This window comes from Wickerhamiella sorbophila (genome assembly GCF_002251995.1).
Source record: "Wickerhamiella sorbophila strain DS02 chromosome Unknown contig2, whole genome shotgun sequence".
In the NCBI taxonomy this organism is placed as follows: domain Eukaryota; kingdom Fungi; phylum Ascomycota; class Dipodascomycetes; order Dipodascales; family Trichomonascaceae; genus Wickerhamiella; species Wickerhamiella sorbophila.
In genome coordinates this window covers 1122929-1143465 of record NW_020194005.1, presented here as the reverse complement: position 1 = coordinate 1143465, position 20537 = coordinate 1122929, and the positions used below count along the sequence as shown (strand labels likewise).

The 20537-nt window shown below is 50.9% G+C and overlaps 14 protein-coding genes across 14 annotated transcripts; 7 read left to right on the top strand and 7 right to left on the bottom strand.

Moving 5' to 3' along the window:
- Positions 1-105: 105 nt before the first annotated feature.
- B9G98_03921 (Ribosome biogenesis protein ENP2) lies at positions 106-2073 on the top strand (the record flags this gene model as incomplete). Its single annotated transcript, XM_024810478.1, has 1 exon — positions 106-2073. The coding sequence occupies one exon, from the start codon at positions 106-108 to the stop codon at positions 2071-2073; it is 1968 nt and encodes a 655-aa protein (XP_024666246.1).
- Positions 2074-2155: 82 nt separating this feature from the next.
- Positions 2156-2902, top strand: B9G98_03920 (2,3-bisphosphoglycerate-dependent phosphoglycerate mutase; the record flags this gene model as incomplete). The annotated part of the gene is made up of 1 exon (XM_024810477.1): positions 2156-2902. One exon carries the CDS (start codon positions 2156-2158, stop codon positions 2900-2902), a length of 747 nt encoding a protein of 248 aa, XP_024666245.1.
- A 166-nt stretch (positions 2903-3068) lies between these two features.
- Positions 3069-3842, top strand: B9G98_03919 (Phosphoglycerate mutase 1; the record flags this gene model as incomplete). The annotated part of the gene is made up of 1 exon (XM_024810476.1): positions 3069-3842. The coding sequence occupies one exon, from the start codon at positions 3069-3071 to the stop codon at positions 3840-3842; it is 774 nt and encodes a 257-aa protein (XP_024666244.1).
- A 25-nt stretch (positions 3843-3867) lies between these two features.
- B9G98_03918 (putative copper-transporting ATPase HMA5) lies at positions 3868-7065 on the bottom strand (the record flags this gene model as incomplete). The annotated part of the gene is made up of 1 exon (XM_024810475.1): positions 3868-7065. One exon carries the CDS (start codon positions 7063-7065, stop codon positions 3868-3870), a length of 3198 nt encoding a protein of 1065 aa, XP_024666243.1.
- A 123-nt stretch (positions 7066-7188) lies between these two features.
- Positions 7189-9393, bottom strand: B9G98_03917 (hypothetical protein; the record flags this gene model as incomplete). The annotated part of the gene is made up of 1 exon (XM_024810474.1): positions 7189-9393. One exon carries the CDS (start codon positions 9391-9393, stop codon positions 7189-7191), a length of 2205 nt encoding a protein of 734 aa, XP_024666242.1.
- A 469-nt stretch (positions 9394-9862) lies between these two features.
- B9G98_03916 (Mitochondrial outer membrane protein porin) lies at positions 9863-10723 on the top strand (the record flags this gene model as incomplete). The annotated part of the gene is made up of 1 exon (XM_024810473.1): positions 9863-10723. One exon carries the CDS (start codon positions 9863-9865, stop codon positions 10721-10723), a length of 861 nt encoding a protein of 286 aa, XP_024666241.1.
- Positions 10724-10736: 13 nt separating this feature from the next.
- B9G98_03915 (hypothetical protein) lies at positions 10737-11216 on the bottom strand (the record flags this gene model as incomplete). The annotated part of the gene is made up of 1 exon (XM_024810472.1): positions 10737-11216. One exon carries the CDS (start codon positions 11214-11216, stop codon positions 10737-10739), a length of 480 nt encoding a protein of 159 aa, XP_024666240.1.
- A 289-nt stretch (positions 11217-11505) lies between these two features.
- On the bottom strand, positions 11506-12135 carry B9G98_03914 (DnaJ subfamily A member 3, mitochondrial; the record flags this gene model as incomplete). The annotated part of the gene is made up of 1 exon (XM_024810471.1): positions 11506-12135. The coding sequence occupies one exon, from the start codon at positions 12133-12135 to the stop codon at positions 11506-11508; it is 630 nt and encodes a 209-aa protein (XP_024666239.1).
- Positions 12136-12236: 101 nt separating this feature from the next.
- B9G98_03913 (Mitochondrial intermembrane space cysteine motif-containing protein MIX17) lies at positions 12237-12647 on the bottom strand (the record flags this gene model as incomplete). The annotated part of the gene is made up of 1 exon (XM_024810470.1): positions 12237-12647. One exon carries the CDS (start codon positions 12645-12647, stop codon positions 12237-12239), a length of 411 nt encoding a protein of 136 aa, XP_024666238.1.
- A 208-nt stretch (positions 12648-12855) lies between these two features.
- B9G98_03912 (NADH-ubiquinone oxidoreductase subunit, mitochondrial) lies at positions 12856-14289 on the top strand (the record flags this gene model as incomplete). Its single annotated transcript, XM_024810469.1, has 1 exon — positions 12856-14289. One exon carries the CDS (start codon positions 12856-12858, stop codon positions 14287-14289), a length of 1434 nt encoding a protein of 477 aa, XP_024666237.1.
- A 56-nt stretch (positions 14290-14345) lies between these two features.
- B9G98_03911 (hypothetical protein) lies at positions 14346-15032 on the bottom strand (the record flags this gene model as incomplete). Its single annotated transcript, XM_024810468.1, has 1 exon — positions 14346-15032. The coding sequence occupies one exon, from the start codon at positions 15030-15032 to the stop codon at positions 14346-14348; it is 687 nt and encodes a 228-aa protein (XP_024666236.1).
- A 145-nt stretch (positions 15033-15177) lies between these two features.
- On the bottom strand, positions 15178-16713 carry B9G98_03910 (Carboxypeptidase Y; the record flags this gene model as incomplete). Its single annotated transcript, XM_024810467.1, has 1 exon — positions 15178-16713. The coding sequence occupies one exon, from the start codon at positions 16711-16713 to the stop codon at positions 15178-15180; it is 1536 nt and encodes a 511-aa protein (XP_024666235.1).
- A 397-nt stretch (positions 16714-17110) lies between these two features.
- B9G98_03909 (Hydroxyacid-oxoacid transhydrogenase, mitochondrial) lies at positions 17111-18454 on the top strand (the record flags this gene model as incomplete). The annotated part of the gene is made up of 1 exon (XM_024810466.1): positions 17111-18454. The coding sequence occupies one exon, from the start codon at positions 17111-17113 to the stop codon at positions 18452-18454; it is 1344 nt and encodes a 447-aa protein (XP_024666234.1).
- A 397-nt stretch (positions 18455-18851) lies between these two features.
- On the top strand, positions 18852-20516 carry B9G98_03908 (Protein MAM3; the record flags this gene model as incomplete). The annotated part of the gene is made up of 1 exon (XM_024810465.1): positions 18852-20516. One exon carries the CDS (start codon positions 18852-18854, stop codon positions 20514-20516), a length of 1665 nt encoding a protein of 554 aa, XP_024666233.1.
- Positions 20517-20537: the final 21 nt, after the last annotated feature.

The window sequence follows — 20537 nt, the reverse complement described above, 5'->3', positions numbered from 1 at the left end:
TAAAACATTTTATATAGTCCTTGGGGCCTTCAGCGTGAGGAGCGGCCCAATAGTCTGCAAAACTGGAAAAAAAAAAATTAGCTAAGAAAATTTCTTCCATTCACCATGGTTCTGAAATCCACGGGTGCCAATAATATCCCTGTATATCAGGTCTCTGGTACCAATTCCAGTAGATCGTTGCCCGATTGGCTGATCAGAAAACGGAAGCGGTCGCTCAAGAATGACCCAGACTTTGCGAATCGTGTGGAGCTCATCCAGGACTTTCAGTTCGACGAAGCTTCTCTCAAGGTGAAGGTGTCGCGAGACGGCAATTTTGCCATGGCGACCGGCACTTATAAGCCCCAAATTCATGTTTATGATTTCTCACAGCTGTCGATGAAATTCGACCGCCACACGGATGCCGAAAACGTTGATTTCGTCATGATCTCAGACGACTGGACAAAGTCTGTGCATTTGCAGAACGACCGAACTATTGAGTTCCATGCCCAGGGCGGAATTCACACGCGCTCCCGTATTCCCAAATTCGGCCGGTCGATCGCCTACAACCGCACCAATTGCGATCTCTATGTTGGAGCCGGTGGAAACGAGCTTTACCGACTGAATATTGACCAGGGCCGGTTCCTGGCTCCTTTCGAGTGCGAAAGTGAGGGAATTAATAAAGTCGAGGTAAGCTCTGCCCACGGGCTGGTTGGCTGCGGTGGTGAAAACGGTACTGTGGAATTTTGGGACCCTCGATCCCGGAACAGAGTGGGTATTCTAAGAGTTGGTGGCCAGGGCCAGGGCGTTGGAAGCGGTGTTACTGCTTTGGCGTTCCATGACGATGGGTTGCAGTTCGCAGCTGGAACTTATGATGGCCTTAGTATGATTTATGACCTGCGATCTTCGGATCCCATTCTGACCAGAGATCAGGGCTACGGGTTCGCTATTAGAAACCTAGGATTCCTAGACACACAGTCTGTCTCTCGCAAGATATACAGTGCTGATAAGCGCGTCGTAAAAGTTTGGGACACAAACAACGGGGAACCATTCACTGCTATTGAGCCCACAGTTGATATTAACGATGTGGCTCACATCCCAGACACAGGTATGTTTTTCCTGGCTAATGAGGGCATTCCAATGCACACATACTACGTTCCTGCCATTGGCCCTGCTCCCCGCTGGTGCTCGTTTTTGGACAGCATCACCGAGGAGCTCGAAGAGAAGCCGGCGACCAGCGTCTACGAGAACTTCAAGTTTGTTACTCGCAAAGAGCTCGAGGGTCTCAATTTGGGCCATCTTATTGGCAGCAGTGTTGTCAAAAGCTACATGCATGGTTATTTTATCGATATGCGCCTGTACGAGCAGGCCAAACTCATTTCAGATCCGTTTGCCTATCGCGAGCACCGCGAACGGGAGATTCGCAAAAAGATCGAAAAGCAGCGCGAATCACGAATCCGTACGACTGGTGCAGCTCAAAGTTCTGGAGTCAAGGTCAACAAAGAGTTTGCTGCTGTTAACAAAGACAAGATCGACGACCGTTTCAAGGCCATGTTCGAGGATCCCGAGTTCCAGATCGATAAAAATAGTTTCGAGTACAAACTACTGCATGGTGGAAAACCAGGTCAGGCCCAGGCCTACAATGGTGAACCTGTTAGAACTCGAGATGCACCTCGGGCACTCACTGCCGCTGAAGAAGAAGAAATGGAACGCAATGAATCCAAGTCAGAATCCGAGTCAAGTTTAAGCTCTGACAGCGAAAAGAAAGAACGGATCAAAGAGCGAAGACGCAAACAAGCTGAGCGTCGCGAAAAACAACAGCAAAAGCGTCGCCTCATGGAGGAACAGCCTGAAATGGTATCTGTGGACCATGAAAACAGGGCCAGTATGAGCCTGGGTGAGCAATTGGCATTCAAAGCCAAGAAACCAGTGCGGGATCGTGACCAGGTCCATAAAAGCGGTCGTGGAGAGGCCGAGATCACGTTCGTTCCTCGATCTAAAAAGCCCGTCCGTCCTCGCATCCAAGAAGGCCGCACCGCCCCGCGGGACTCTAAAGATCGCCGCAGAGCATCTAAAAATGTTTTCCGAGGCATGTGAAATCTTGGTGATCCCACCCCGCCTGATCTTATTTTCATAATCAACCCGAATATAACTTATACTCTTTCCTCCCGCCTTAGCAATGGTAACCCACACACTGATATTGCTACGCCACGGGGCTAGCGACTGGACGTGCAAGAACCTTTTCAATGGCTGGGTTGATACTAAACTCAGCGACAAGGGCCGCGAAGATGCGATCAAGGCAGGGAAACTCATGTTGGAGCACAACCTTTTGCCAGACGTTGTATACACATCATGCCTATCTAGGGCTATTCAAACAGCAAACATTCTGCTGGAAGTTGTTGATCGGTTGTCGGTCAACGTGAGACACAGCTGGCGCTTGAACGAGCGACACTACGGCGCCCTCCAGGGCCAGAACCGGAAAGAGGTTGCTCAGGAATACGGCCAGGAAAAGTATATGCTCTGGCGGAGGTCATATGATGTTGCACCGCCTCCAATTGATGACGATTGCGAATTCTCGCCCGTGCATGACGCCAGGTATAGTGGGCTACCGAACGATACGATTCCGCGCACCGAGTCCTTGAAAGATGTCGAAGCCCGACTGGTTCCCTACTTCAACGACGTCATTGGCAAAGATATCAAGCATGGAAAGGTAGTGCTTGTGATTGCACACAGCAATTCCTTACGGGCGCTAGTCAAGCACATCGACAGCATCGACGATCAGGACATTGTTGACGTGAATATCCCAAATGCCATGCCCCTAATCTACGAGCTGAACGATGACCTACGTCCGGTAAAAAGTGGCTACTACTTGGATCCTGAGACTGCCGCCGAGGCTGCTGAAGTGGTTGCAAACCAAGGCAACTGATTGCCTTCGTGCCCACTATGGATCTTGCGGTAATTTTTCGGCTGGAAAATTCGGAGCTAATCGGTCGTGGTGTTTCCGCAGAAACCATAATCGCTTACTAACCAACCCCCCAACACCTGCATATAAATGTCACGGTACCCAACTTGACAGCCGATAACTAAAAGCAATGTCCGAACCCGTCTCCAAAAAGTCCAAGCCCACGCACACTTTGATTTTGCTGCGCCACGGCGAGAGTGAATGGAACGAGAAGAACCTGTTCACCGGCTGGGTTGATGCCAAGTTGAACGCAAAGGGCCGCAAAGAGGCTACGCATGCAGGTGAATTGCTTGCCGACTTCGAGCCCAAGCCCGATGTGCTCTACACCTCCAAGCTCTCTCGCGCCATCCAGACTGCTAACCTCGCGTTGGAGTCTGCCGACCGTCTCTGGATTGACGTCAAGCGCAATTGGCGTTTGAACGAGCGTCACTACGGTGCTCTGCAGGGCAAGAACAAAAAGGAGATTGCTGAGGAGTTCGGCAACGAGAAGTTCATGACCTGGCGTCGTTCTTTCGATGTACCTCCTCCTCCCATTGCTGATGACGACAAGTTCTCTCAGTACAACGATGAGCGCTACGCTGACCTTCCCAAGGACGAGATCCCCAAGACCGAGTCCTTGAAGCTGGTCATTGACCGCTTGCTCCCTTACTGGAGCGACGTCATTGCCAAGGACATCAAGGAAGGCAAGACCGTCCTCATCACTGCCCACGGCAACTCCCTGCGTGCCCTCGTTAAGCACCTCGACAACATCAGCGACGATGACATTGCTGGCCTCAATATCCCCACCGGCATCCCTTTGATTTACGAGCTTGACGATGACCTCAAGCCTGTTCGTGAGCGCTACTACCTCGATCCTGAGGCTGCTGCCGCTGGCGCTGCCGCCGTCGCCAACCAGGGTAAATAGTTTACGTAGCTCCGGTTACATATGTCTAATCGATCCGTGGTTTGAACCATTGCAAAGCGAGACTGCTAAACACCACAGACACTGAGCTCAAAGCCATGGCCAACGAAGCCAGCACCGGGTTCAAGCGAGTTTCAGTCCACGGGTAGAAGACTCCGGCGGCTAATGGAATCATAACGATGTTGTAGATGGCCGCCCAGAAGAAATTGAGACGCACACGATTCATTACGGCCGCAGACAGATCAATTACAATAGGAACACCCCGCAAGTCGCTTCGCACAAGCACAAACTTGGCAGACTGCAAAGTGATATCTGCTCCAGTACCGATCGCGATTCCAACGTCACAGGCGCTCAAACTCGGTGCATCGTTTACTCCATCACCGACCATGGCCACGATTGCTCTACCAGAGTGTGACTTGTCTGCTTTTCCTGTCTTCTGAAGCCAGCGAACCCGCTCTGCTTTCTCTTCAGGTAGAACCTCTGCAATCACTTGGTCCGGTGGAATACCAGCCTGAGCGGCGATCGCACGAGCTGTTTTAAGATTGTCACCAGAGATCATCCAGGTGCTAATACCACGAGTTTGCAACGCGTGAATCACCTGCTTGGCTTCGGGGCGAATGGTATCTTGTGCAGCAAATAGTGCAACAACATCACCATCCAATGCAAGTAAAATTACACTTTTACCCTCTTTCTTCCACTTCTCGAGCTTTTCGTTCTCACCTGATTCAATACCCTGCTCCTTGATTAACCGTTCGTTACCCATAATGGCACGCTTGCCCTGAAAGGGTCCAGCAGACACCTGCCCGATAATACCCCGTCCAGCAATTTGACGTATATTTTCAACGCGTGAAGTCATGAGTTCGCGATCAGCGGCATAGCTGACAACTGCCTTGGCCAAAGGATGCACCGATTCACTTTCAAGGCGAGCCGCAAGCTGAACAAGCTCGCCTTGGGGTGTGACACCGGGTTTAAACCAAACATCCGTAATCTGGGGGTTTCCACCCTCTGTAATGGTACCAGTTTTATCGAAGCAGACGATATCAAGCGCCGCACCTTCCTGGAAAGCTTCGCCACCTCCCCGAGCAAGAATGCCATATTTGGCGGCAAGTCTGCTTCCCACAAACAATGCAGTGGGAGCAGCGAGACCAATTCCGCACGGGCAAGCAACAACAAATACTGCAATAGCAAATTCCATACTCCAAACACCCCAGCTGTTGGCTCTCGAGTGTTCCAAATACTCATCAGGTAAACGACCACTACGACCAAGGACATACCAAACGAGCCAGACGAAAAGTGCCAAATAAGTAACCACAGGCACAAAAGCACTGGTAACTTGTTCAGCAACACGCTCAATAGGTGAAGTTGTCATTTGGCCCTGACGAACAGCGCTCATGATTCCATCCAAAAAGGTTCCTTTGTTTGCCGCTGTAACTTTGACAACAACAGCTTCAGAGCCGCAATTGACGGTTCCGGCGTAGACGTAGTTACCGTCACGTTTTAAAACAGGAAGAGACTCGCCCGTGAGCATCGCCTCATCAAACTCAGAAGCTCCAGAGATGACAAGTCCATCAACAGCTGCTTTCTGGCCGCTGAAAACTTTAACAGTATCATTCACATCAATTGCGTAAACAGGCTGTGTGACTGTGTCACCGTCTACAACCAACTGGACTTCATCTGGACAAAGCTCATTCAACGACGAGACTGCAGAAGAGGCTTTGGCTTTGGAATAGACATCCAGATAGCGGCCGACTAATAAAAACAGAGTAAGAAAGACAACCGAGTCAAAATAGGTTTCTGACATCGAATCTTGGAAGAACATAAACAAACTGGCCCAGTAAGAAATTGAAGTTCCTAGCGACATGAGCAGATTCATACTGCCGAAATGGAAAAGTCTACGAGACCAGCTCTTTTCAGAAAGTACACCCTTGAGTTCTTTGATGGATTTAATATGGAACATATCGTCGGCGAAAAAGTAGACCGGTGTGGCCAATACAAGTGTGGAAGCATTGTCAATCCAGCTCATATGTACAGTGGACATTCTGATCATGAAATAAGTCATCGGGATGGAAATCAGTCCTGTTAACCACAAACGAGAGATGATTTCGCGTTTCTCCAACTGCATATGTTCGGCAGCAAGTTCCTCAATCGATTGAGGGCGGACGAACGAAATCGTCAACTCGGGGTTCGCACGGCTGATCTTATCAATAATTTGCCGAATTGTAAACTTCGGTGCATTGGGGACATAAGTAAATTTCACATAAGGCTCATCAAGAGTAATAGAGTTGACGACTTCTACTGCATCACCGTACGACTTCAAAACATCCATTACATGCTGCGGGCATTGCTCACAAAACATCCCTTCAACTTTGATGTTGATAGTACGAGACTGTTGGATCAGCTCAGACATGTGACGAGGGGACACGTTGATCAGTTCGAAAGTGTAACCAGAGTCTTCAATGGCGCTCTTAAGATCCTCGACTTTGGATTCATCGGATATATGAAAGATACCGGAGCCACTCAAGACATCTATTTTGGCATCATCAACGAACGCAAGCCCTAATGCAGTGTCTTTGATCGAATTGGCGCAGTTTGAGCATGTCATGCCTCCTAGCGATGCCTCCACAATATACTCGACAGTGGTAGAAACAGGAAGTAACTCGGTCAACTGGCATTCATAACCAAGATCACGTATAACTTCCTGGACTTTATCGGCAACTAGAGCATTCGGGACCAATAAAGCAACGCTATGGTTCATAACATCGACACTGATGTCCTTGATCTCAGGTACCCGCTCTCGGACGCCCTCATCAATGCTTCTAGCACAACTAGCACATGACATACCCTGAATTGAGTAAACAGCTCGGTATGTTTCGGTCGCCGGCTGGTGGTCGGGCTCCTCGCTTTCTTCATGGTGGGCACATTGCTCACAGATAGCCGCATGGCGCTCGTGCCGAGTGTTACCAGAAAACAATCGACCAACCCAAGACAGACGTCGACTATGGAAAGGCTGGCTGTCGACTCGAATCACCTCGAACCCACGTTCATACAGTTTTCGTGAGATTGCCGTGCCATCAAAAGTCTCCGATCCGGGAATTTCAACAACTACATCAGATCCAACGAACACTACCTTAGCCTGGGGGTACTCCTCCTGAATGATTTTGCGTATATCATCCTCACAGGATCCGCAATGAATATTACGGACCGTAATAACGTGTGTGGCGAGCATACAGGATGGAACTAACGCCGACAGTAATCCTGCGTTAAGTATTATCTCAGCAGTGCATGACGGCGCAGGTTTATGGTATTCGAGACTAGCTTCAATATAGAACAAGAAGAGAACTGAAAAGTGTTAAATAACCAAGTCTTGCATTCCTGGCTTTGTACAGACCCAAGTCGAAGCATACATGTTGACTCTGTCAATAGCCATGCCGGGCTTGCGCACTGCAGCCGGCTCGATCGCAAACCCATGGATTTGGAAATTTTTGAGATACCACGGTTTAGTGGACGACGATCGGAGCATAACACGTCCGCCATTCGCTAGAGCCTTGTGTAACTGCGAGATTTCCTCGTCAACCTCTTTGCCGGCGGGCGAGAACCAATCCATGTGATCCATAACGATTGCAATCGTGACAGTGCCCGGAGTGAGCCGCTCCACAACATCGTTAATACTGTCGGTGTGCAATCGGATCCCATCAAGACCACTTCGGCGACGGCTTAGATTAAAGTAGCCCCTTTTGGTGATATAAGAGGGACAAGTCTTGGGCGAGTAGCGGCCATTTAGACACAGATAATAAAAGTAGTTCTCGGTGCCGATACGGTAAGTGTCGATCAACGGATCTAGTGTGTCAACAATGTATTGGAACAGAGAGGTTTCGATGCAATCTGCCTGATTCATTGGAACACCGAGCGCCTTCCATAGAAAGACAGAGTTGCACACGGCAAGTCGAGTAATAGGACTCAACAGAACAGGTCTGATTTGCTTATTCCAAATCTGCTTTTGCTCTTCAATGCTTTTGGCATCGCACAATGCGTCAACTTGGGCTTTGATGTTGCAAATCTTGAAGATCCAGCGAACAAGTCTCAATGCCCAGCGAGTAGAGCCCGTGTCGTAAAGTCCAGCCCCTGAAAAGGTATCCTCACCCACCTGAAACCAGTACTGGAATGCCGGAGAAGACATATGGACAGCAAGTTTGTTAACCAGCAACTCATGGAATTTGGGGTGCTTGCCCTCCCCGAACATCATCCAGATATCGTCATAGGACAATGCGCGCAAAGCCGCAAGTTTCAGCTCAACCAGATGATTCTGATGCGGGTTCATATCGACACCGTGAATACGACGAGGCGGCTTGTCGAGAGCAGCATAGGCTAGTAGGTTGTCACCAGCAGAAGTGATAGCCAGAACCACGTCGTCAGAGTTGAACTTTAAAATGTTATGATCCTCGATGGGATCTTCCCAAGTGAAGGCATAAATATATTGGTTGTTGAATTGGTGGTGATGGGCAGCCTGGCTGTCGTAGTATATACGCCAAATTTCACGCTGGTAGTAGAACGAAGGGTATGGCATATTCTGAAGCATTGCCACATGCGCTGCATCGTGGCCTTTGCTCTTCACTGGCAAGTCCAAAAGATTTTCGCAGGAGCCCGAAGCTGCAGGTAGTCTTGGGGCAAGGAAGGGTGATTCAGTTGCCAGCTGATGGCGATAGTTGATATCACTAGCATTACGCTTGTCACAACCAACCCACACGTAATAAGGAATGTGGCCCAGAATCTTGTTGCGACAATTGAGAGACTTGATAGTACCCATGCGATATTCTAAGTAGTCGCGACGTGCAGGGTCGAGATGGACGTGATCGAACTCGAACCAAAGACGCCAAAAATTCCTCGACAGCCAGTTGACATGACGATGGAGCTCACCACCTAGAGTGTTGGTTTTTGCCGTATAGCTTGACTCTGATTGCACGTAGAAATCGACCACGCCGGCCAAACCGTCGTCGTGAAGCAGGGCGGCAGCTCTATCGACAGTAGAGTGATAGTTTGGAATCATTGACAAGGAATAAGACATTGTGACCAAGTGTGCCTTTTGGTTGTCTGGCAGCTCAAACTCGTTTACATCGCGGCAATGAACAAAGACGTTAGTTGCGCCTATAGCCTCGAAGCGCTTGCGAGCAACCTCACAAAGAGACGGAGAGAGGTCTACGAGGTAAATGGCCTTGAACTGCGACAGTGGAATGTACTCGTTCATTTTCTCGATGTTGTAACCAGTACCACCACCAAGATCAACCCAGACCATGTCTGAAGTAAAGCGCAAGTGAGACTTTGCCAACCGAAGCATGAGCTCGCGTCCTTTCAATAACGTTTTACGAGTCGAGTCATAGATAGATGCCTGGCTCTTGTAAAATCTCTCGAGGGACGTTTGCTGGTTCCCGGTCTTTCCAATTGGTTTTAGGAAGCAATTCCAGCAGAAAATCAGCAGCGTAGATGCTGGAGAAAAGAGAAGAGCTGCAGCGATGAAAACTGCAGCAGAAAGGCAGACAGCAGCAATTGATAGCATCATTCAAAGAAGTAACCACAAAGACAGGAGTCTTATCATCGGCTTTAAGAGCTCTTTGTGTCGTCCAGCACGTGCTTGTTCCCACGTGCTCTGCAGGCGTATGCACACCATGCATAAATCCGGGGAATCAGTGGTCAATGGCGAGCGGCCTTTGGGCAGACCCCAATCACAATTGCGAGTCGCGTGAAATCACGTTCGAAGGGACCAGCCAGCCACCGGCCAAGCCAGTTTTTATCAATTGCTGCCTTGTTGTCGATCACACGCGATGCGAGTTGTTTGTAAGGGCTTAGTTGGGAGTCGAACCAAACAGCCAGACGCTTAACCGTTCGACGGGGGAACCCTGAAATTCCAAAATGGGCAAGGGTTCATTCGCAGCAGTCGGTCCCGGCCAATGGCAGGTGGTTTGGCAGGTCACGGTATAGCCGCCCCACCAAAAGTCTTACATCACCCAACAAGTAAACTACCAGTAAACATGTCGGTTCCTCAGTTCAAAGATATTTCCAAGGCTGCTAACAACGTGCTCGGCAAGGACTTCTACCATGTCGCTCCTCTCAGCCTTGAGGTCAAGACTGTCGCCCCTAACGGTGTCGCTTTCACCGTTGACGGCCAGTCCAACCAGAAGACCGGCGCTCTTGCTGGCAAGATTGAGGCTCAGTACACGGACAAGCCCTCTGGTGTTTCTCTCACTCAGGGCTGGACCTCTGCCAATGTGCTGAACACCAAGGTCGAGCTGAACGAGGCTTTCACTCCCGGCCTCAAGGGTGAGGTCGACACCTCTTTCCTTCCCGACACTGGCGCAAAGAACGCCAAGGTTGGTCTGACCTACAAGCAGCCCGGCGTCAACGCTCACATCTTGCTTGATGCCTTCAAGGGTCCTGGTGTCACCGGTGACGTTGTCTTCGGCCACGGCGGCTTTGTCGCTGGTGGTGAGATTGCCTACGACGTGTCCAGCGCCAAGATCTCGCGCTTCTCTTCCGCTATTGGCTACCTCCACCCCGCCTACTCTGCCACCGTTGCCGCCACCAACAACTTCAACGTGTTCTCGGCTGCTATCTGGCACAAGGTTGACCCCAACACCGAGATCGGTGCCCGCGGTACTTGGGACGCTGCTCAGCCTTCTTCTGCTGGTGTTGGCATTGAGGCTGCCGTCAAGCACAACCTTGACCGCAGTGCCTTTGTCAAGGCCAAGCTCAACAACCAGGGTATTGCTTGGTTGTCCTACTCTCAGGCCCTCCGCCCTGGCGTCACCATGGGTGTTGGTCTTCTTGCCGACACTCAGCGTCTGAACGAGTCTGCCCACAAGGTTGGTCTTTCTCTCAAGTTCGCTGCTTAGATAGGTTTGTACTTCAACTATTTTGCTGTTCTTTTGAGGGGTTGTGTTGAGCTGCCAATCGCTTGCGCATAAAAATCGTCGCCTGGGGGTTTTTGTTATATCGTTCACACCGTTCGTATCCTGACTGCTCGTAGAGTTTAATGGCTGCCTCCAGATCGTCTTTAGTGTCGAGGTACAGCCACTCGTAGTTGATTTGGGCTGCGTAATCTTCGAGTGCTTTCATTAGTTTGTGAGAAAGCCCTTGGCCACGATAGCCTCTGGCAACGTAAAGCCGCTTGACTTCTCCGTGACCGGGCGTAGGCAGCGGGCGAAGAATTACGCACCCTACGACGTGGTTGTCTACCTTGGCCAGCCATAGCCCTGAGTCGGGCTCAAAGTATGACTGGAATGCTTGCTCACTATCACGGACTACAATGTCGAGCTCATCATTGTAGACCTCTATAATTTGCTTGGCCCCATCCTTATCAGCCAGAGTAGCCCGGTAGACTGTCATGTAAGCTGATGCACCAGAGTGGCTTTCAACAGATAATTATTAGCTGGGGGTCTCATGAAGCATGGAATCTGGTCCTTTGCACTAGACCACAATTACAAGGGGTTTCTCCGGGCTGGTCGTAGAAAGTACATCAATTGTCATGCAGGCACTGCATAACGGTTCTTTTATGGAATCATGCCGAGTATGGTCATGTTTGGAAATCTACAGAAATGTTCAGACCCGTTACTTTGTTCTAGGAGGTCTTTGGATTGTGGCTTTTGGGCAATTGAGCGTTCAGTAGGTAAGTGCGTCATCTGAAGAGTAAATAAATTAAAGCAGCTCCTGCGGCTGCCGTGCCCGCGATACCCATGAATGCAGAACCAGAGCCGCTCTGGTGACCTGAATGTCCCGCACGCTTGGCAGCCTCTTCTTGCTGGCGACGAGCTTCTCTCACCCGCGCCTCGTTTCTCTGTTGAGCTGCGAAATGCTTGGCGGCGTCGAAATGCGGCGTGTCATTGACGCTGTGATCGCGGTGTTTGGGCCGAAGTGGATCTAGATTGGGGTTAGAGCGGTCCTTGTGGGCAGCGTACTTTGGTGTGTGGGCATGGAATTGGTACCCGGAGCGAGCCCGGGTTGTTCCTTTCCAGCTGGCTGATCCAGCCCTCGAGTATCCCTCAGGCTGTCTGACAGCCTCGCCCAGCGTTAAATCGAACCGCTTGCGGGCATCGTCGTTCGACAAAACCTGATATGCTGCGGTGATCTGCTGGTACTTTTCCAGATCGCCCCCCTTGTTCCGGTCCGGGTGGTATCTACGGCTAAGCTCGTAGAACTTTTTCTTGATTTCCTTGCCCGTCGCATTGACACTGACACCGAGAATCTGGTAGTAGTTTTCTCGACAAATAGAGCTTGCCTGGAAGGCTCTGGTCCAGGTAGGTCTCATTAGTAAAAAAAAACCAACACGGTAAGCTGGGGGACAATCACCAGGAAGTGAAATTTCGGTAGGAGCTACCATGCTACTGTCTATACAATTAAATTTTAGTTTTAGTAGGAGCTGGAAGTACCCAGGCATGCCTTGAGCTGATCCATGTACCATTGGCAGACACGCATGTCACCATTGTTCTGATCCATGCACTGGGTCAAGTTGCGAGCATCAATCTCGCACTTGCCCTGCTGCTCGGCGGGAGGAGCGTACTGTTGTTGAGCAGGAGCCTCGGCGGGAGCAGAGGAACCAAACATGCTGGAAACACCGTTGGCCAGAGTGTGTCCGACGGCAGAACCGACGGCAACACCGGCGGCAGTAGAGGCCATCTGGGCGAACATACCGGGCTGGCGCTGCTGCTGGACAGGGACGTGCTGGGGAGCAGCCTGGTGAGGAGCAGGCGCAGCCATGGTGTGGTTGGAGCGGGTTTGTTGGCGGGGAGCGGGGGCGGAACGACCACGAGAACGAGGCATAATAATTATATGGTGATGGAAACGTAAAGGTGCTGGCTTATATATACCCAGAGTAATTGGTGGCGCTGCGTAAGCAGCCCGTAATCGCGGAGAAGGCTCAGGAAGCAGGGCAGATGTGCCGGGAAAGTCCCAGGCAGGCAGGCAGGCAGGGTTGGCCAGTGGAATTGTTAGGGTCAGGGTTGTACTACCCAATAGGCGCATTTGTAAAATGTTCTTAATCACCAATTCTTTACACACTGGCAACATGCTGAGATGCTCGTGGAGAACGGTTCAGCAGCAGCTTCGGATGCGCCAGACGGTCGTGTTCAGTGCTCGTATGCTTCACCAGCAAAAACAGACCGGTCCGTCGGACTTCCGCGCCCAGGTCGTGCCTGAAATGGGCTCACCTATTGGCCAGCCCCGGGACGAAGAGTTCGGCCGCACCACTGTTGTTGAAGACCTAGAGATCACACAGCCCAAGGCCAAGGGCGAGAACAAGCTGCGTCACTTTACTGTCAACTTTGGTCCCCAGCATCCCGCTGCGCACGGTGTGCTGCGCTTGATTCTCGAGCTTAATGGCGAGGAGATCGTTCGTGCCGACCCCCATATTGGTTTGCTGCACCGCGGCACCGAAAAGCTCTGTGAGTACAAGACCTATAACCAGGCTCTGCCCTACTTTGATCGGTTGGACTACTGTTCGATGATGTGCAACGAGCAGGTGTTCTCGCTTGCCGTCGAGAAGCTGCTCAACATCGAGGTGCCTCTCCGCGCCCAGTACATCCGTACTCTGTTTGGTGAGCTCACCCGTATTTCAAACCACCTCATGTCGGTTACCTCCCACGCCATGGATTGCGGTGCCCTCACCCCTTTCCTGTGGATGATGGAGGAGCGTGAAAAAATCATGGAGTTCTACGAGCGTGTCTCCGGTGCTCGTATGCATGCTGCGTATGTGCGCCCCGGCGGTGTTGCGCACGATATCCCCACTGGGTTGCTGGACGATATTTATATGTGGGCCACGCAGTTCGGTGACCGCGTCGACGAGGTCGAGGAGCTGCTCACCGAGAACCGCATGTGGAAGCTTCGTACAATCGACATTGGCACCATTTCCGCCGAAGATGCTATGAACTACTCTCTCACCGGTGTAATGCTGCGTGGCTCCGGTATCCCCTACGATATCCGTAAGAGCCAGCCTTACGACGCCTACGACAAGGTTGACTTTGACATTGCTGTCGGCACTCGTGGTGATTGTTACGACCGTTATCTCATCCGTATGACCGAGTTCCGCCAGTCTTTGCGCATCATCGAGCAGTGCTGCAACCAGATGCCCACTGGCCCCTATAAAGTAGAGGATTGGAAGATTGTTCCTCCTCCTCGGTCGGAGATGAAGGAGGACATGGAGTCCCTCATCCACCACTTCTTGTTCTACACCAAGGGTTACGCTGTTCCTCCTGGTGAGACATATACCGCCATCGAGGCTCCCAAGGGCGAGATGGGTGTTTACGTCGTCAGTGACGGCTCTGAGCGTCCGTACCGTGTCCGCATCCGCACACCTGGTTTCACCAACTTGAACGCTTTGGACCACATCACCCGTTATCACTTCCTGCCCGATCTAGTCGCTATCATCGGTACCATGGATCTGGTGTTCGGAGAGGTCGATCGTTAAATAGACCGCTAATATATAACAAAAAAAATGAAAGGTTTGCACTATCTATCTTCTTTTTATTCTGCAACGTTTTGCTCGCGGCTAATAAGTTCATCAAGCATCATAGAAGGCGGCCGCTGGCGGACCCGACGTCCATTGTCTGCAGTACTGCCCACCGCTATAGAAGGAGCCCTCATAGAGCCTGCGACGGAATACGGCCGCCTCTGAGAGCTTGTATCGCTGGTTTGTGGCTGGGAATAGTAGCCTGCAGGCAAGTAGCTTGAGGCAACCATTGGCTGAGACACGTTGCCCGAGTTCATAACCTGAGCTGTGGGGGAGAAAAACATACTTTGCCGTATTTGCTTGTCGCGGTTCCGTGATTCAGCCTTTTTGTCAATGGTAGGTGGTAGTTCTGTGCCGTCGCCATCGGCTACAGGGTCAACAAACGGCCCGCCATAAGTGTTCTCCAAAGTCTGGAACTGGCCACCCCGTTTGATCGTCCTCCGCATCATGATAACCGACGTAACACGCCATACGATCAGCGCAACTATGATGGCCAGTAGAACTGATCCAAAAATGATAAACAACGTGCCCTCTGGAAGTGTTGTGGTATGAATAAATGGGTTGCCCTTGGTGTCAGGGATTTCGACGTCGAAAGTGGGGGTTGCCGACGCGGACGATTGATCTGCCTGTGTACTGCTTGTATCATCCGCAACGGCGGCGGCAAGACCTGCCAATAAATAAAAGAGCTGCCCCGAGTGCATTCAACTGAGCTGTGTGTCTTGTGTAAGCGGCTATATCCCGATCGCGCGCCTGCCTTTGTAAGAGTGAATCACGAAAAAAATATTAATATAGAATTGTATGGGGAGTTTATTTTTGGAACAAACCTCTATAGCTCACATAAATACTCTAGTATGGTCGGATGGTGACTGTGGTAACGGGACGGCTGTATCGAGGCCGAGTGGCAGTCACTGTGACGGTAGCTGGGCCGCCTCCCCACGAGTCGTCGTGCCAACCCCAGTCTCCGCCGGATTGGCCGTCGTCAGAAGGAGGTGCTGCATCTTCAAACGACCCTTTTTGATGAATCCAGCGATTAAACATGTCCAAGGCAGCAGCAGGTTGATCGTGGGGAACCATATGGCCGGCATCATAAACTCGCAAAAACGTCAAAGCGCCAACCTGCGACACTTGGCCAGCGGGTTTGTTAGCTACTGTCCAGTTCTTGGGGGACTTGATTGCGTCCACAAATTGTTGGTGTCCACTCCAGCTCAAGTCTCGCGTCCACGCCTGCCCGCTGAGCCAGTTGACAATAATGTCCTTATCGCCATGGTACACCAACACGCGAACGCCTTGACCAAGAATGGTAGTAACGTTGTGTTTTGTGGGCTCGTACCGATCCCAGCGATCAAACCCACCATTGAAATTGGTCGAGCACACTTGGTAGGTTACATCTTGATCAACTCCTAGTCCTGTCTTTACCGCCGAGCTGTCGAAAAAGTCTTGGACGTTATCGAGCCCCTTGTAACACATATTTGTGCGTGTTTGGGGACACGGTAGCCGGATATCGTATGGATTTAGTTTTCCAAACTGGTTTTGACTGCTGCAAGAACCAGACGATTTGTAGCACGAGGACCGCGTACCGTAGTCTACACAACTCTGCAGGTCACTGATGCATTGGGGGAGGTCTTTCTGCATCTTCGAGCATACTTGAGGATCCAGAACCTCTTTGTATCCACCTTGACCACACAGCATAGGATAATAGCTGGCGTATTCAGCCACCACGTCTACAAGACCGTTACCCATCAGAATTGATTCCACTGTAATAGCGCGGTTTCTTGCGTCCATGATGCGTTCGGCAATGACGGGGATGTATCTGCCCGCATAGCTCTCACCTGCAATGTGAAATGGAAGGTCTGCGTATTCCGGGAACTGTTTGAACAACAGTGTCAAAAACGAGTACACGTCCTCGGCAGCCTGTTGTGTGGTGCGAACTTTATCCGTACCAACAGAGTACCCCACATTCAAAGGCTGGTCAAGATAAATGATTGTCGCATTGTTATTCCAGGAATAAGGATTTGGTGTCACAACGTTATTATCGCTCAAAGTGCTTGGACCGTTTTCGAACAAAATGGCTTGCATCGAGGAACACCCTGGGCCGCCATTGAGCCACAGCACTATTGGATCGGTTCTTGGGTCATTTCGAGACTCGAAAAGCCAAAAAAACAACCTATCGTCTTTTTTGCCTCCAAAAAAGCTCGAAGACTCGGGCCGAACCGTCAAATATCCACTGTACTGTTTCACTTTATCCACATTGATAGTTCTCGGTTCATTGACATCCAACTTGTACAAGGGTAGCTCGTTTTCTGTAACTGAGGCTACAAACCGCGGAGCCAGGGCCTGTACCGGCGCGAAAATAGCGAAAATAGCAAAGTAAAGCCACTGCATTATCCAGAAGGTATCACCAGACCGACCGCCAGACCGTTAAATACCTTGTCTGCTGTCGTCATGAGTCTATTGATATGAAATGCTAATACTAATTTCCGCCGTGAGTTCTTTTTCACAAAGTTGAAATAGTTAAACTCTATTTTCGATTCAAATATCAACACTCCTTCCGCTCGGCACTATACCCCAATCGAGATCTCACTCAACTGGGAGATTATATCCAGAGCGGGGCACCTCCCCCGCATCACTCAATCCAACGGTTATGCACAGAGCTCGGGTTATTGCAAACGCGCGAGAGAAGGCTACTTCTACACTTCGTTTTTGGCAACAGCATGGTCCAGCATGTCCCTGCCACTCATGCCAATCGACGGCGCAAGCGGGTCTTTCGAGCCTCCGCAAAATGCTGTCCGCTCCTGCCGGCCAGTCAGGCAAAGCTGAGCCGGACTATGCGTTTGAAATGGCAGCAAGCAACATCCGCTTTGGTCCCGGAGTGACTCAGGAGGTTGGATATGACTTTAAGCACCTTGGTGTTAAGCGGGTTGCCGTTTTCACCGACAAAACCTTGCTGTCAATGGCTCCCGTCGCCAAGGCCCTCAAGGCTTTGGACAGCCAGGGAATCAAGTACGACATTTACTCGGACGTAATTGTGGAGCCTAAGGACTACGGTGTCGAGGATGCCATTGCTTGGGCCCGCAAACTTCAACCTGAGGCGTATCTTGCGGTTGGAGGCGGCTCGGTTATGGACACGGCCAAGCTGGCCAATCTTTTACAGATTTACGAGTCCAACCAGCTTCTGGACTTTGTAAATGCGCCAATTGGTAAAGCCTTGCCTATCAATCGCAAATTGAAGCCGCTGATTGCTATTCCAACCACCGCAGGTACCGGTTCTGAGACCACAGGAACCGCCATTTTCGACTTGCCCAAGATCAAGGCCAAAGTTGGCGTTTCATCTCGGGCATTGAGACCCCTTTTGGGCATTGTCGACCCCGAAAACTCTGCTTTAATGCCTGCTTCCATTAAGGCGTCTTCTGGTCTCGACGTGCTCTGCCACTCTCTCGAGTCGTACACTGCGATTCCCTACAATGAGCGCACCCCCCGGCCCTCTGATCCCATTTTGCGTCCTGCGTACCAGGGTGCAAATCCGATCTCTGACGTATTTTCGCTGCAGGCTCTCCGCATGGTGGCCGAATATCTGCCCCGATCGGTCAAGGACCCTGAAGATACAGAGGCCCAGCACCAGACACTGCTGGCGGCTTCACTGGCAGGGGTGGGTTTCGGCAATGCCGGCGTGCATCTGTGCCATGGTCTTTCGTATCCTATTTCTTCGCAAAACAAGGGTTATACTCACGAGGGATACGAAAAGGTGGGTCATCCCATCATCCCGCACGGCGTGAGCGTTGCAGTTACCGCTCCTGCGGTGTTCAAGTTCACTGCCCCGTCATGCCCCGAGCGGCATCTGGAAGCAGCCGGAATCTTGGGTGCCAACATCACCAATGCCAAGCTTGAGAGTGCTGGAGACATTCTAAAAGAAACTTTACAAGACTTTTTGTACAACAAGCTGGGATCTGCGCAACCCCGAGGAATCAAGGATCTAGGGTTCGGCTCCGGGGACATCGAATCTCTGGTCAGTGGAGCACTACCCCAGCGGCGGGTGATGACGCTTGAAAAGAGTATCCACTTTGCGTCGCAGGATGAAATTGCTAAAGAGCTTGGAGGTATCCTTGAGGAGACCCTTTCATTCTAGATGCCGACCCCCGAGTCAAGGTTTTGTTGATCACCGAAATCAGTTTTTTTTTGATCGCAGGTATATGCATGCATCTTGCAGCAGAGAGCTGCATGGTCGCATCCATATCGGCGATACTGATCTCGGCGCATGCTTTCTAGACGCCCCTTAGCTCCGTAGAACACACTGCTCGTATGCTGTTTCTAAGTTGATTTTGAACCTCTCTCACCATAGAGTTCTTCATTAATATTCGGCCGGGAGAACGGGATGAGACACCTGCTGATGACAGGGCGTCCTTAGTCACCAGGCTAGATATCCGCCCGCTAGCTGCAGGGACTTTTCGTAATTGGTGCATCCAAGTCAGCAGCACGTTTTCTAAGAACAATCTCTCCGACAGAACACCACGGAACACCTTTGAATGAAGAATCATATACGTGGCCTACTGCATTTATCTTTTGTTGCTATTGCGCATTCCCTGCCTATTGCCGCCCGCGGCCATATGCCTGAAGTCGTCGAGAAAGACGACTACTGGTTCGATATGGCGGTGTCGGCTGTTCTCGTGCTCTTGGGTGGTGTGTTTGCCGGATTGACAATTGGCCTGATGGGCCAAGATGAGGTCTATCTTCAGGTGGTTGCCGAAAGCGGTGATACCGAAGAACGCAAACATGCTTCTATCGTTCTCGACCTACTTTCCAAGGGCAAGCACTGGGTGCTGGTCACTTTACTGCTTTCTAACGTCATTACCAACGAAACTTTGCCTATTGTGCTTGATCGTGTCCTCGGGGGCGGCTGGCCTGCTGTCGTTTCGTCCACAGCGGCCATTGTCGTGTTTGGCGAGATCATTCCTCAGTCTCTGTGTGTCCGGTACGGTCTCAGTCTGGGCGCCTGGTTTGCGCCATACGTCAAGGCACTCATGTACATCACATACCCGCTCTCACACCCAATAGCCTTGCTCCTAGACTATGTTCTAGGAGAGGATCACGGCACCGTCTACAAGAAGGCCGGTCTCAAGTCTTTGGTGACCCTGCATCATCACATGGGTGTTGAGAGATTGAATGAGGACGAGGTGACTATTATTTCGGCAGTTTTGGATTTGAAAGAAAAACCGATCGCCTCCATTATGACCCCTATTAACGATGTTTTTGTGCTGGCAAGCGATACAATTCTCGACGAGGATATGGTTGAGAAAATCCTTCTTACTGGGTTCAATCGTATCCCTATTCATGCCCCAGGTCAACCCCGTAACTTTATTGGAATGCTGCTGGTCCGCATTCTTATCACATACGATCCAGAGGACTGTTTGCCTATTTCTGCATTTGCCCTCGCTACTTTGCCAGAGACTGACCCTGACACTTCTTGTTTGAATATTTTGAATTACTTCCAGGAAGGAAAGGCCCACATGGTCGTTGTCTCCACTGCCCCTGGTGATGTGGCCGGTGCCATTGGTGTTGTGACGCTTGAGGACGTTATTGAAGAGCTCATTGGTGAGGAAATCGTCGATGAGACAGATGTTTTCGTCGACGTCCATCGTGCCATCCGCCGCCAGCACCCTGCTCCTTTGTTGAAGAACCCAAACGTTTCTCGCGGGTTCGTTTCGCCCAGTGGGAACCTCAAGAAGCTGTTCCCTATGAACCGTGCCTCAAACCCCATCACAACCTCGAATGCAAAGATAACTATCAAGCACCAGAACGAGGAAGCCAGCAGACTGCTTGCTGTGTCCGATGGCCAGCAAAACGGTGGAGATGAAAGGATGGGGTCACGATCATATGGATCAACAAACCTCGCTCTCTCGCCGTCGCCTGGCCCAGCGGGTAACGCCCATCACCGCCGCGCGCACTCCAATGGGTCTATTAAAGTTCTTAATCCAGGCGATGAGAATGAGTCCAAGGTCGTGAGCTCAGAGGCCGATGCGGTTAGTGCGAATCTACGAGTATCTCCGCCTGAGGAACCAGCCGACGAAGAACAGTTGTCACACAGTTATCGTACAGGCGTGTTTACTGAGTCAGTTGTTCGGGTTGGAGGGTTCAATAAGGTGGTCATTGCCGAGCCTTCGGATGAAGACAGTACTTCAGGATCTTCGTAAAGCCATAGGCTACTTCTTTAT